This window comes from Haliotis rufescens, unplaced genomic scaffold, assembly GCF_023055435.1.
Source record: "Haliotis rufescens isolate VD_foot unplaced genomic scaffold, xgHalRufe1.0.p SCAF_3, whole genome shotgun sequence".
NCBI classification, from domain to species: Eukaryota; Metazoa; Mollusca; class Gastropoda; order Lepetellida; family Haliotidae; genus Haliotis; species Haliotis rufescens.
In genome coordinates, this window is record NW_025964001.1 from 19634652 (window position 1) to 19649763 (window position 15112).

The 15112-nt window shown below is 38.7% G+C and overlaps 1 protein-coding gene across 1 annotated transcript in view; it reads right to left on the reverse strand.

The window, feature by feature from the left end:
* The window catches only part of LOC124137050, a 31031-nt gene extending 24871 nt beyond the window's left edge, over positions 1-6160 (reverse strand). The window contains exons 1-3 of the mRNA XM_046503162.2: positions 5875-6160; positions 3719-3894; positions 1790-1958 (exon numbers count right to left, since the gene is read on the reverse strand). Coding sequence (XP_046359118.2) covers positions 1790-1958; positions 3719-3894; positions 5875-6160 — 631 coding nt within the window. The remainder of the gene's footprint in view (positions 1-1789; positions 1959-3718; positions 3895-5874) is intronic.
* Positions 6161-15112: the final 8952 nt, after the last annotated feature.

Sequence of the window (15112 nt, forward strand, 5' to 3'; positions counted from 1 at the left end):
GCAGTGTTGGGGAGTCTTCACATACTCCGAAAAGTTCTTGGTGGGTTTGACTAGGCAGCATTTTCCTGGGAGAAGTTCCATTTGCTGTCTGGGCTACGTGTAGAGGGAGCAAGGGCTCTGAGCTGATCATGAGCCTAACCAGCCTGACTGTACCAGGATCACCCAAACCCTCTTTGTTGCATTTTATATTTTAATCTGATGCTAATAATATGTGCAGGTTCTTTATTTAGCTCCAACGTATACCATCCAATGGAAAGCCTCTATACCATGACACTCCTTTAGCTCATTCAACCAAAAAAGAATGTAGCACCATATATGAAATAGAATATAGGTCAATGAAATCAAATTCATATACACTATGTTACAGCTAAATGAGTTATATTCATGTGTGACACTAATAGTCCATGTGCCGTCATGCACCCCACGATATATGGTGAAGAAATCATAGACTTCACCCAAACCATACAGTTCACTGGGCTGTGTGTCTGCCTCTAGGGTCTATAAATGCTTGTCAACGTCGCCACAACAATCTTGTTCCAATTCTACCAGTGCATACTTTCTGTTTCAGATGAGTATAGTTGGTAAAAGCTAATCTTGATCTCAACCTTGCGTACCCAATTTGAAATAAAAGCGAGAAAACCCTTTCCATATTCATAAGAAGCCTGTGTTTATAAATCACTATAAAATAGTGGTGATACCAGGCGCTCGCGAAAAGGGGAGCGTATTCTGCCACACCGGTGGCACTGGTCACGAGCTTATGCAAAGGCACGTAAAGTGTTCACCTGTAAATACACGGGTACAAGTCAAAATAGGGAATGTTATCGGACATTATTCTTGTCACGGATGTGACAATGTTACTTATCCAACATATCAAGGTAAATAATATTGTAAAGATACATGCAAGGATCACCTTCTGAATAGAAGATTGACACCCTCCTAATGATATTCCATGAATTAAGTTAATTCATCACACATAAATTTCCCTTGCCGCGTCATTACGAAAGACGTTAAATTATGGCACATTGTTGCTATCCTGACTGACGCTCGGCATTAAGGGGATACAACAAAGGATGGTCGGCTCAGAGTCAGAATGTGTCTGAGTGAGGTAACACTGTTAGATGTGGCATGACATTACAAAGTGGCACACGGACATGCGCGCATGCAAGTCTCTGTATGAGTAAAATTATCGTGAACGTGACGTTAAACCTCATTTGACTTTATCTCACCTCTAAATATATACTCCAGTTACAGTGTACACAAGGTTTTTTACGTCTGGTTCACGGCATATAGCATAATTGTATCGATAATCAAGTGAGAAAGAACACACGCAAGCCCATTTAGGAAACACACCAACGGTAACAGTGTTAGAACCTACACCGAAACGGCGCTCCTAATTGTAATAAAGAAGTTTTTCATCCATATATCTTATCCTTACGTAGTACTCCAACTTCTAAATGCCTCTCAAAGAAGGTAAATTAGTATGTTCAAAGTACTGACATGTACCTCTTTTTTCTTCGTATGCAAGTAGATCCTAAACGTATTTACGTAGATAAAATTAACAAAACCTTTCTTCACTTATGAGTAAAACACAATAGTATAACTGCTTCGGAGATCAACGTATCTAGCAAATGTTTAATACCGAAACATTTCGCTACCTTTTTCTGCTTGCTCATTGATTTGATTATCAGTATATATTCATTCGGTGATATGTTATATGATTGGGCGAATCGTGACTGTATGTCTGTATGTGAAGCAGTCAACCTCTTATGGAACATCGTTGGAAACTTACTATATGGTTCATAGTAGCAGAAAGTGACCTTAAAGTAGTTTCCCGACTCCTCTGCCACGAAGCTTCCCTCCCTGTTCAACAAGCTCCTGTTGGAGGTCTGCACGAAGGAGAACACTTCCTCTGTCACCACCATGTCGGAAACTGCCTGGCACGCAACCTTTGGTGATGGCTGTTCATGTAGAAGATACAAGTGCAAATCAGTGATGGTTTCTTGAACAAGGAGTGAGGAGTGGAAACCTATATATCTCCGACCTCGATGTAAATATAAAGGAAGTCATCTTCCTTATGTTTTATGTCAGTTAACGTCCTGAAGGAGGTTTACCAACAGGCATGACGCCCTGAAGTAACATGCGACATTAATAACTCAAAATGGGTGTATTGGTTGATTAGAAAAAACACCTTCCAATATAAACATAACAAGATGATGTAAAGAGTTTCGGTTTTTAGAGGAATGAAACTGTGTAGAGAATGAAATTGGTACATGACCTCCTGATCCTGAACGCCAGGAGTCAGACTATTACGGGAAGTCTTTGGGCCGACCATTTAACATCATAGGGAATGTTGAAACAAATAATAATGTCCTCAGATTTTACAAAATGATATGCTGGATGTATTACAAAGCAAAATATTAGGAGTTTCAAAAATAGTTTGTTTCCTCCTTTCTAAGTGAGTGAGTGAGTGAGTTGGGTTATTATTATTCCAGTTTTATCACGGCGTGTCAGCTTAATGTGAGAGGAAAGCCCGAAGTGATGCAGGTCTCAGACGTTTACCACTTCTGTGAAACCCACAAGCACGGGTATGGTGTTGACAAACCTAGAAGCATAATCGGGGCGAACCGGGATTCGAACCCACAATCATAGGTTTATGGCGTGCCCAAGGGACGCAACTCTGCACAGCGAATCGCGGCGCCTAGGCCACCCGTGACCCCCTCCTTTCAGAGGAAAAGAAATTGTATGGTTTGAGCATCGAGTGAAAATATGCATTCTGTCGCAAACAAATAGTCCAGGAAAAATATGTTGTGGTTGGGCCCTTCATTACTTTATGAATATCATTGATACTACAGGTTGCAAACGTGAAATATTCATTCATGAATGTGTTGTAGCTATCCTTTTGTGATTCTATAATTCAGTACCTAAAATGCTGCTGGATGTATCGATCTTTACAAGTGATTACATTTGACCAATAGAAATATGCTATCAGGACTCAATGTTTAGCTGGATCGCCAAATCTCTGTTTTACCAACGTTTTGTTCCGAGTCGTCGTCCTGAGTATAACTGGTTTGCAGTCAGTAGTGTTACAATTGCAATGGACTATTCATTTGATGATGTGTTCTTTATCCCCTAATCCGCCCATTACGTTTACGGGACATAGTTCCTAAACCACTCAATAATTACTCTTATAAATCTCCAGTTACATCCGATGGTATTGTAACATATGAATGTTCCTTCCTCGAATTTAATGAAATTAAAATCTTTTATATTCATTGTGTCTTAATTGCAGCCGTTGTATCTCTAGCCCAGTGAGTGAACCACAGCTACAAAGGTGCTGATAAATCACAATGCTTTTAGGAATCTCTTTTTCAAGTACATGTTCGCGAACAAGAGAACACTAAAGTCCATGGAAAGAGTTTATGAAACATAAAATTGTTGATTATTATTTTCAGACTATAGACAAATTGTCCATGTCCTTTGAAGACAGAGATGTACATGTAACTATATCTATGATCACCACGTTTAGTGACAAATATTTGGACACAATTGAGTTTGTACGGTATTTTATGGAACCAAGTACAAAAGAGGAAAAGTTGTTAGCATTGATGCGTGGTTTTCGCATGTTCGCTTTATCTGTGGTATTATTTAATATCTTACTTATATCAAATTTACTGCTGAAATGTAACTTTATGTTAATATCAATATTAACAATTAGTACCTTCATCAAGTAGAACGGAAATGTTGAAGGTAGTGCCATTGTGTCGATGCCAGCGTCGTCCCTGCAGCACAGTGTCAACTGAATCCCCGGACCTGTGATGTCCCCGTCTGGAACCACGCCATCTGTTTTCATCAACACTCTGTAGTCGGGTAAGGGGAATAACCCTTCCTGGAATCCTGTGAAAATGGTTGCTTATATTTTGGGTACAATTATTGGATGAAGGGTACAACGTCATTGGGCAGAGTAAAAGGTTCAATATATCTATATATGGTTTATGGTAAATACCAGACAATCTGTGACAAACGTAATGAAAATACATTGTTCCAGTGTGTACATTAAAAATGGAAACTTCTCGTGAAATACCTGTAGAACAACTCTGAGGTTGGTAACGCGGATAATACGACCCATCGTACGGTAAACAGTGGACAGGATATTGTGTGTACAAATTAGGGCTTTGGAGTAGCAGTCAAACTTGATTGACACTGTGACACAATTATAAGCTTGCCCCATTCAGACGTTTGTCAAAGACTTTTTTAAATAGATATTGTTTAACTTTTAACACCAGGGTTGTCAATGTTTTTTTGGTTGGTCTGTTTGTACGCCGCACTCAGCAATATTCCAGCTATATGACGGCGGTCTGTAAATAATCGAGTATGGACCAGACAATCCAGTGACTGATATCATGACCATCGATCCACGCAATTGGGATCGATGACTAACTTCAACCAAGTCAGCGAGCCTGACCACCCGATCCCGTAAGTCGCCTTTTACAAGACAAGCATAGTCGCCTTTTACAGCAAACATGGGTTGCTGAAGACCTATTCTACCGCGGATCTTCACGTTTGGGTTGGCAATGTATATGATGTTGTCATGTTTGAAAAATACCTTGGATTAAAGGGTTGTTCCTTGGTTCTTCCATACGCCGTGCTTTATTTATTATGGGTTTGAGAAAGTTACATGGGGTATGGGCCATGAAGATGAGTAGTCATTAGAAAGATGTAATCAAACTTTTAAAAAACCCTTAATCTTTGTCTCACATGAAAATATTTATTTTTTAAAACATTCCTAAATGTCAATTATTACACTAAACACCTTTCTGTTATTCGGCAACAATCAACACAGGGAGCCACGTCCTGTCCTAGACTGGTTTACATGTCTAAGAGCGCTTGCCGCTTGGAGGCGAAGGGCACGGTACCAGTCAAGTTCTATCTGACCTATTTCCCTATACAGCATTTCGTTGTGGTGAATCGTTGACCCACTTCCGAGAAGCGGGTCTGTCTGTCGAGAGGGTCGGGAACAGGCATGTAGCATATCGCTATGCGGAAACGTTGACCCAGTTCCCGTGTAGCGAGATATTAGCACTTTTTGACACTGTGACTAACTGACGTGCAACACGAGTACACATATTTTCATTGGGGAGGTAACTCTGATAGAGAAATATCGTTCATGGTTAAAAATAACATATGCAATCACAACATTGTGGGATTTCAATTTTAACGATATCGACATGCTAAAAAAACCATACTGTAGCTTCTACTTTGAAAAGCTTAATTATGAAAACAATATTTATAACTTTAGCACTGTAGATATATCAACGCCAACAGTACCATGTATGCCGCTATGATTGTGTAAAAATAATACTTCATGTTCAAATGGACAAATTATCTTAACCATTCAAATAATTGTTATGGCCCTTGCTCCGTGCTTTTTCTCGAAAACTACTCAAGTTACATGAATGAAACTTGAGGTGGGAAATTGGTGCCGTAAATCAACTTCTTTACCGAGTTACCGTCCTTGATCCATGTTATTTTATTCTGATGCATAGTGTCAGAAATGGGGGACAGGTTTTCTCAGAAACTACTGAAGCTAGCTTAACTAAGAGATACTTATCACGACTGAAGTTTTCCAGAGAAGAGGCCTTTTGCGCGTATTAGTTTCACATAAAGAGAACATTTTTCTGATGATATAAAACGGCCCCAGTGCCTATCTTCTTTGTAGGCTTGATAGTAATCTTTACTATAGTTAATATTCACTAATATATTATCAAACGAAATTCTAATGTGCCCCATGGAGGGGGATAATAATGACATATTTTATAAAGGTGACATTATAACCATGGAGGGCTATCGTCTTCATGAAACCTAATATATACCTACCAGCCGGACACTGCCCTCCACTTGGTTTAAAGAAACAATACTGTCCTTCAGGCCATGAGCCGTTAACAGCTGAATCAGTCCTTGAACAGAAATTGAACTGGAAGTGTTGTTTGTGATAAGGCCCCAACATCCGGAAACGTTCTGGAAACCATTGTCGATAATTGGTTTTCATTGACAGCGTTAGGTTGATATAGCCAAGACTCCAGCCGTGGCTCTCCGGTTCCGGGCATCCAAACACCGTTGACAGTAGGCTATAGGAACCAGCTGGCCATTGGCTTAGTTTCATTTCTAAAATATTAAAAAATGTGTTGAAGGCAAACATAAACAATGTGCGGTATGCACATGTAATACGTTGAAGCAGAATAATTTACATTCCCTTACAATGACACGTTTGATAACTTTAATAGTTTGACAGGAAGTCCTCATTTTAATGATAGGCCAACTTAAGCTTACCAACACCACACAATATCCCTGCATAGCCTTGACGACAGATGCAACCACAGACATCATGGTCGGGGCTCCCGCCATTGGCACAGCTAAGTCCAGGACACCCTGTCATAATAAATGCTTTAATATTTATTACGATATCAATAAACAGAGCAACAGTAGTTTCAAAATTTGAGGAAAAATAACATTTGAATCTGATGGTAAATTCCTCATACGTCCATACATGTAACTGATAGATAATCCACGAAACAGCCTATTTACACAGTTCGTGGTGTCTCCCTCCTCCTTGTTATCCATTGGTGCAATGTCAAGTAGAAGCAATGACGTTCACGTCATTCCACAAGTTTACAATGATATCCCAGATCAGTTGTATTATTGTAATTCATCACCAATAGAGTCAGTGAGTATTGAGTGAGTATTGTGTTACGCCGCTTTTAGCAATATTCCAGCAATATCACGACGAGGGACACCAAAAATGGGCTTCACACATTGTACCAATGTGTTGAATCGCATCTGGGTCTTGGCATGACGAGCGAACACATTATCCACTAGACTACCCCACACCCTCATTAATAGAAGCAGGAAATATTTTTATACCAAATCAAAAGTGAATGCAAAGTACGAGATAAAGGTGTAACACTTACTTGAAATATCTTCGTTCGGGATAAACAAGGCCCCCGCACAGTATATAGTAACACAGAAAAACAGCCTCATACTTTGGGTCGTGAGCCAGGACAAACGGCATTTCTCTTTAAATACGCAGATGAACTAAAAGCTCGACCAATGACTTTGCATCTTTCAATGTTTTCGCTAGGCTTTAGTACAATGTGTCATCATGGTCATTACTCGGACAGTTCAATGAAACGCGAATGTCATTTAGAAATACGCAACATTGTATGGGACATTTCGTCAATTTTCCCTTATACTCTTTTTACGGTTGGCATTGAATATTTTGTAACTGTTTGCCATGGGTCGACACTGCAACAATATACCTTTCAATAGTACCCTTTCATAGCAAATAATTCAATTTGCCTGATGTGCTGAAAGAAATCTCATCTGTGGCATGACGCTCAAGGTTTATGCCATTCGAAATCTGGCTTGACACATTTACATGTTTGTCTTTAATCAAATACATTTCATGAAGGTTCATCCTAAATTGTGTTAGATACAAATCATTTAAACACTTTCCTGAATGAGGAATGGAATAGAAATAGTCATTACATTAGGTATCACACTGCGTTTTGATAGCAAAACCTTTTAACACAAACACTATGAGTTTTTCATTTAGACAAGAATACATTGCTCCCTGGTTTTCATTAATTATCAAATTCTAATAAAAGTGACTATAGCTATTTGATTGACGTGTGTTGTTGATAGATAGTTTCCGGGATAATAAAGTCTGATATTACAATAAAAACTCATCTCACACTGATTATAGCATCACATTGTACTTCGTTGACTGTGTCATCTCCAGTGATCACTCTAATGACTTCAATACAATCGATTTTGACATTAGCAATGAATATGTTTCCTCTTCCTCTTACGAAGTATCTACGCCAAACGTATATGCCATTTCATATGTGAATTATTATAATAAAGTATATACCGATATAGGATATAGAATTTACACTCCAAAAACAAGTCTTGAAATATAAATGTTATGAGCGGTCGTCAGAGGAAAGATCAGCTTTGAAATATGACTGCCAGAGATAGAACGGTTTCGGAACCAAGACCCTAAACAATACATGCGGGCGTTATAATTTCTCTGTGCATGTGGGCTGGGGGTTGAGGGTTGTGGGTTTGGGGTTTGAGGTTTGGGGTTGCTTTGGGGGTCATTCTTAATATTGACACTGTAGTGAAAGGTCGTCAAACCGCTCTGAGCCATTAGTATTGTTGCTTTCCATTATCTACAGTAACACGTAATCTCCTTACTCTTTCTCTCAGTATCTACGGATACGGAGAACGCGAGAATATCCCTTACATTATTCCGAACTATGACCTTTGGAAACACCCTAAATATGCCCAAAGTGCGACAACGCGAGATTTGGTCATCGCATCTCGCGATCTCGCTTTTTCATGCTGTTTTTAAATTTTAATTTCTGTTAAAGGTCGAGAAAACAAGATTGTGACATTTTTACATGAAGCAAAATCTCGAAATCTCAATTCGACTTGTCAAATCAGGTCACAAAAAGGGGAAACCTCTGAGGTGCGGTGGGGTTAAATCGTACGCCAGTCATCGGTGAAGACCCTGGTTCGATTCCGCACGTGGGCACAATGCATGCAACTTCCACAAACAAATTCCTATGTAATACACAGTCCTCGCCCATTGTTACAGTTCGTAAGTAATTTAAATTGAACCCCTTAAAATGATGAGTACACGTTTACCATAACACATTGTAATTAAAGTCCAAAGTAATAACATCAAAGTGTCCGTGTTACTCATAGAAACAATATTCAGTTCGGACATGAAATCGTTAGGTAATATCCATATTGTTAGTAGTTGTTATACATCTATATACTACTGGAATTACTACATCGATCCAGGGGCGGCGCAAGTTTTGCCCTCGGATGGTAGAAAAGTGGGACGATGGAAGACAAAATTCCGGGGTGAAGTTTAACAAGATAGCAGCCATGTTTATTGTTGCAGATTGCTGGATATCATGCTCAAAGTGCACTGAGAATTATTAAGGAAAATGGAGCAGTGTGCACTCGATTTATATACTCAGCTCCCGGGGAGTGCTAGATAGTAATCTAATCCAGGCAATCTAGGCCATTTTTGCACTCAACTTGGAACAAATTGCAACAGAATATATTTCACCACAAGGTATTTCTACAAGGTCCCAAAAACATGATGCTAAAAGTCCCAGGCAATCCCAGTTTGGGAAATATGTCTAATTTGCATCATCAAATATGGCCACCAATTATCAATATATCTTCCACATGTAAGATGAGGTTCAAGGTTTTGATGAAAAAACATGTGTTGTATTGCGAAATAGCCGTATTATGTTTCTAAAAAGATATTCACAACTACTGAACGTTTTCGACTATTGACAAATCTACAACAATTCAAGATGGTCGACAAGTTGCCTAAACGTGTGTTTAAACTGTTGAATCTGTTAACTCTAAAACAGTGTGCTAGGACTTACATGCATATAACTTGGCACACTAACTCACTGAAGTATAGTTAACACTTTTAGATAGAAACTCCGTCACCAGAGCCCCTGGTGGCCCAATATTCCAAGATGGCCGCCAAGAGTTTGATGGCTTGACATAGAATATCAATACGCTGTTGGTCTCTGATGACACATCTGAGTGTTTTGAACTTCTACATTGGCGTAAACAGACCCAAGCATGCATGTAGAATACTAAATCATTTGCATAAATCCAATATAACAACCTAATATCAATATTTATTTCTTAAATGACATGTTTTGGTGAGTTTAAATATCAATGTTGATTGTTATTGTCTGAATCTACTTATTAACATGACAATGAATGCTATAACAAGTTTCGTTTTCATATATGTAAATACTTGTTGGAAAAAAGTATGACCTATATCAGGTCCTCTCAGAATTAGCCCAAACCAGTTGTTTCACAAGAAGTCAAAGAGTTATCTCCCCTGTAGTTAATTTGCGGAAATTCAGTATAACCACCAAAAACCAATATTTGAATATAAATCTGAAACTTTTTATCCACTGCTCCTTCCGTCACATGATTGTGTGATTCATGAACAATATTACGTGATGAAAAGTGGAAAAAATGTCACGGTGAATGCTGTAGCTTGACGTCGCAGGGTCATTAAACACATGTACCTCGAAAGTCTCAACAGGTTTGTCATCCCCTGAGAAGTCTGGTAACTGTTTAGGTACAGGTTGTACCACGGTATCCCCGCACACAGAACTTCAAGTTAGACCATTTTCTGGTAGTGGACATAGGGGCTGTGGTATCTTGCGGCTGAAGAGGTTGGTTGACGAGTTGACGAGTTTATGGCTCTGCGTGTGATCAATTATTCGTCACCTTCTGCCCCAAATCACTTGTATCATAAGCTATGCAGTCCTTCCACCTTACATCTGCGATTTAAAGACACGTGTTCACCAGCTTCGGTGATGACTTTTCATCCCCAGTTTCTTCTGTTTGGCTGAAATGGTTAGTCTGATGGCAGAACAAGGCACCATTCATGATCTTCTTCAGTGCTGGACCCGTTCCCAAGCCAAACAGGCGAGAAGTGGTGCCACAGCCAAAAATTACATGTAAACAGAGCACATGCTCACATACTTCACTGCCCATCAGCCACATTGTTTGCTTCATGCACCAAATCCTGTTCATTCTTGAAGCTTGCTTGGGTTCTGGTGCCAGGAACAAGTCATGTGCTTCCTTTTCAACATGATGATGAGTGAGTGAGTATGGTTTTACGCCGCCTTTAGCAATATTCAAGCAACATCACGGCGGGGGACACCAGAAATGTACCCATGTCGGGAATCGAACCCGGGTCTTCGGCGTGACGAGAGAACGCTTTAACCACTTGGCTACCCGACCGCCCCACATGATGAGGAAGGAGGCTAAGCAAATCTGTGTCATCTCCCACCAGGACAGTGTCTGTTTGTCTTTGCAGATGTGACATCGTCTTGTTTTGCCAGCTCTCTCCAGTTTATCACCCAGATAGGCAATAAAGTGCTGTTTGTGTTTTGCTTTGTTCAAGAATAGACCGATCCAGTCCCGACCGATAAGCCCCGCCCACAAGCTGCCGTCCTCGTTTTAAGCGTTAGGGGGGACAACCACTGGCTATTCGCTATATGGCGTCATAGTCGGCGAAACTTAATTGCGCGGGCGATGAATTTGGCTCAGAATAGAATAAAAGAATAGTTGATAAAATAAAAGCAGTACATTATTTCCCCTCACTGCTACATTGGTTTTTATTATACAATAAATCAATCATAACAAAAAATCTATATTTCATTGGGCATCTGGAACGTGGGTTGGGCATGTCAACAGGGATAAATCTAGATCTGCTCAGAGGCTGATATTCAGCCCCAAATCTGTAGCAGATGTCAGTAAACTGTCCCTCTTCATAAGTTTTAACATATCTATGCCATCCTAAAATAATGCAGAATGTAAGGAAATTATACGTTATTAGTTTTTTCCCCAATCTGTTTGCCAAGGGCACTTAGTTTAGAATTCTAAATTTTGATAAAAATCCCTGGTCACACTTCCAGAAAATTGGACTTAATAAACTGCCAGTATTTAGGTACAACAGTGGAAAACATTGAGAGGATCCAAGATAAAATGAGCCTATAACTGTCATGGTTATGGCAAATCAATCGGATCCATGTTCCAGAAAAGGGAACCTTATCTGAAGATGGACTATCAATTAACTTTCATTGATAAAATAAACAATACAAATTCAAATTCATATATGATCTTTTATTCAAAAGACTTGTTATGAATCAAAGAATTATTACTGTTAACAACTAAACATGTAAATTAAGTACAGCAAATATCTCATAAGGAAGAGAATTTATGGATGCCATCCAAAGACTTAAATATGTCATAAGTTCAAAGCTTTAATCAACAAAATCACCTGTTGACATCATGACTGTTACTTAGTAAGAAGAAATAATGTTTTTATTGCCCAAGAAAACACATGCCTAAAAGGACATAAGACTAAAAAATATATGTTTAATTTTACAAATCACATGTGAAGTGACAAGTTTGTTTGTTTGTTGAACGCCGCACTCAGCAATATTCCAGCTACATGACGGTGGTAATAAATACATCGAGTCTGGACCAGACAGTCCAGTGATTGACATCATGAGCATTGATCCAAATGATTCAGCGAGCCTGACCACCCGATCCCGAAAGTCGCCTCTTACGACAAGCATAGTCGCCTCTTACAGCATGCGTGGTTATTACCTATGCATGAAACAACATACATTTAGATGCAAATATCAGGTAGCTGGACCCCTGGAGTTCATTAGATATTTAAACATATATCCCAAGTATGCTTCACAAATACTGATGTGAACATAACTTTTCCTTAAATAATAAAAATACACACAAACAGGGATTCAGACCAGTTCCTTTTCTAGGATACTGACTGATTGTCATCCATAATGTCCTAAGGTTGTTCAAAAATTTGGTAAAGTCATTTCAAAAGATAAAAAACCCACTTGAAAATGTCCTGAAGCCAGCAATATCACTGTGAAGTAAATATGAAGCTCATTCTCAACATAATCATAACCAAAACTTGAACAATATGTAAATAACCAACATCCTTAATAAACACGAGCTCTTGTCAATTACCAAATATTGACAATCTCCTCAAATCATTGTAAAAAGTCAGTTTGGGTTAAATACATTTCAATATTCATGACAGTTATATATGAAATGTATTAAGAATTATATAATTTATTCTGTATCAGGCACTCTGGACTCTGGACAAGATATATCTTGAAATAAGTTTCATGCGTTATGATACTGGTAATCACTTTCAACACTATCTTTTTGAAAAATATATTATTTAAAAAGAAATAATATTATGTCCTATAGAAAAAGCCAACAAGCTAAGTTTTGTACCAGGTGGATGTTGTACCATCAAACATTTAGTGTGTGTTAGTTAGTGCAATTAAATCATATGAATCTGACTTTTATACGGCATCAATTAAATAACTGATTTGAATAATTATTAATTACTTGATTAGATTATAATTTATATCATTACTTGACCATGTTACTCTGAGTTCATAAAAAATCTTGCTATTATTTCCAGTAAATTAATTAAAATGACTTGACACTTTTAATCGTTTTTAACAGTTATATTGTTTCACTAAAATGTATATCAGTAAGCTTCCACTACCAGTGAATAACTTATGTTGCAAACAGTTGTAAACCAATGATTTTTTTATATTAACTAAGATGTGTTTTTTTAAAATTTCAATCTGTCAAAATATTTCAGTAATTCACTTCCTTCTCATGAATTTTTCCTTTTCTTTCTAACCTTAAAGGGATGATTCCATTTCACAAGAATAGGATCAGGTAATTCATTACTGCATGGGTCCTGTCTCTTCATAGAGATGCTGAAATATTCAAAGCATGATTTAATGGGAACTTTTATGAATTAAATTGAACGATTTTGTGGAACGAAAACCATTGATTATAATTATATTTCTATGTTTAAAGAATTATTACTGCTAGAGTAATTTGCAATATTATGCTCGAGTAATTTGCAATATTAATAGATAGGCTTATTGTGAGTTTTGTTATTTTGAAACTAAATCATATCTAAAAATATGTAACAAAATAAATAATATCTAATAGAGAGGAATACAATTTCCACCAGATTGTACTTCAATGTAAAAAATAGTAGATTTCGTTCTGCGCTAACCGAAATCAGATCACTGTCATATTTGTTTACAGTGTGTCACGGCCGTCTCGCATGTCACATTTCAGCAATATGACCTGCTAACTCAATGCCGGATGTTGCCAAAATAGAAAATTCAAAAATGATTTTGTAGTTACAAGCATTATCCTTGTTTATAACCTGCGTAAAATCATAACTTGCAACGTGTTGTCATTTACCCATATTGAGTATGCATATATGCAAAAAGGAGGAAATTCGTGAAAATTCTCACCTTTGAGCAGACGTTGGTCCCGTGGAAGATGGTGGCGACATATAGCTGATGGTGAGGCCTACCGCACATCTTGATCAGCCTCAAACATTTTCTCCCGACCATGTGGGTTTGGGTAAAGGTATACATCTAATCCCAGCGATACGTAATGGATATCGCGAGTGAAAATAGCAGAAACCGTAGCCACGCCGCTTCTCGGGTATCGTTTGAACCCGGAAGTAAGTCTGACAAATCCGCAAAGCGCGCTCGGCCTTCTGATTGGCTCAAACGGACGCATGCGCCAATTTTGATTGACAGACTGGATCGGTCTATTCTTCCATCCACGATTGAATGACCATTTCCCCCGTGAAATAATCTGTCTCACCAGAGCAGGCCCCTGTTCTTCTCATGAGTGTGGCATCTTTCGTTGATGAATCATCATTTCGGCCATTAAGGACAATGTTAGCAGCAGCATATTTCTGCACAACCTATAGATGGTATATAGTTGAAATACGTGATATAACGTAGAACCTCTTGGTCAGGGTAGCCGGCGAAGTACAACACTACAACCAAGAATGTACTGGACATTTCCAGGTTCTTGTTGTTTCACTTGGAGGGTTTTCCAGATAGCATCCGCAAGGGTTGCCTTCCTGACCTTAAGGTAATTCAACAATGCTGGTGGGTGACTACAGAGTTCATACTTGAACAGTGCTGGTAGATAGATCTTGTACTATACTGGTTTGACAGTTTATTTCACGGGGAAATGATCATTCGATCGAAGAGGGAAGCATTCTTGAAGAACGCAAAAAACAAACAGCACTTTATTTCCCGTCTGGGTGACAAACTGGATAGATCTGGGTGCAGTTCTGCACATACAAAACAGGCGAACATTAACTTGTGTCTTTATGGTGGAAGTAAGGAGGAAGGACTGGACAACTTAAGGCACAAGTGATTTTGTGAGAAGGTGACGAAGAACACGGGTAATGGGCATGCTTCAAACCAGTAGAACTCGGAGAGTGATAGCCAATATGTTCAATGTGTTCAGACTTTGGAACATGTTTCTGCAGACACAAAATGTTGATGATCGACCCCAGGTATTGATCGAAGACCAGGATCGACTAATCAGAAGCCAGCATTTACGAAATCGAGCCCAAATAGCCAATCAAATCGCTGTTCACTTACACCAG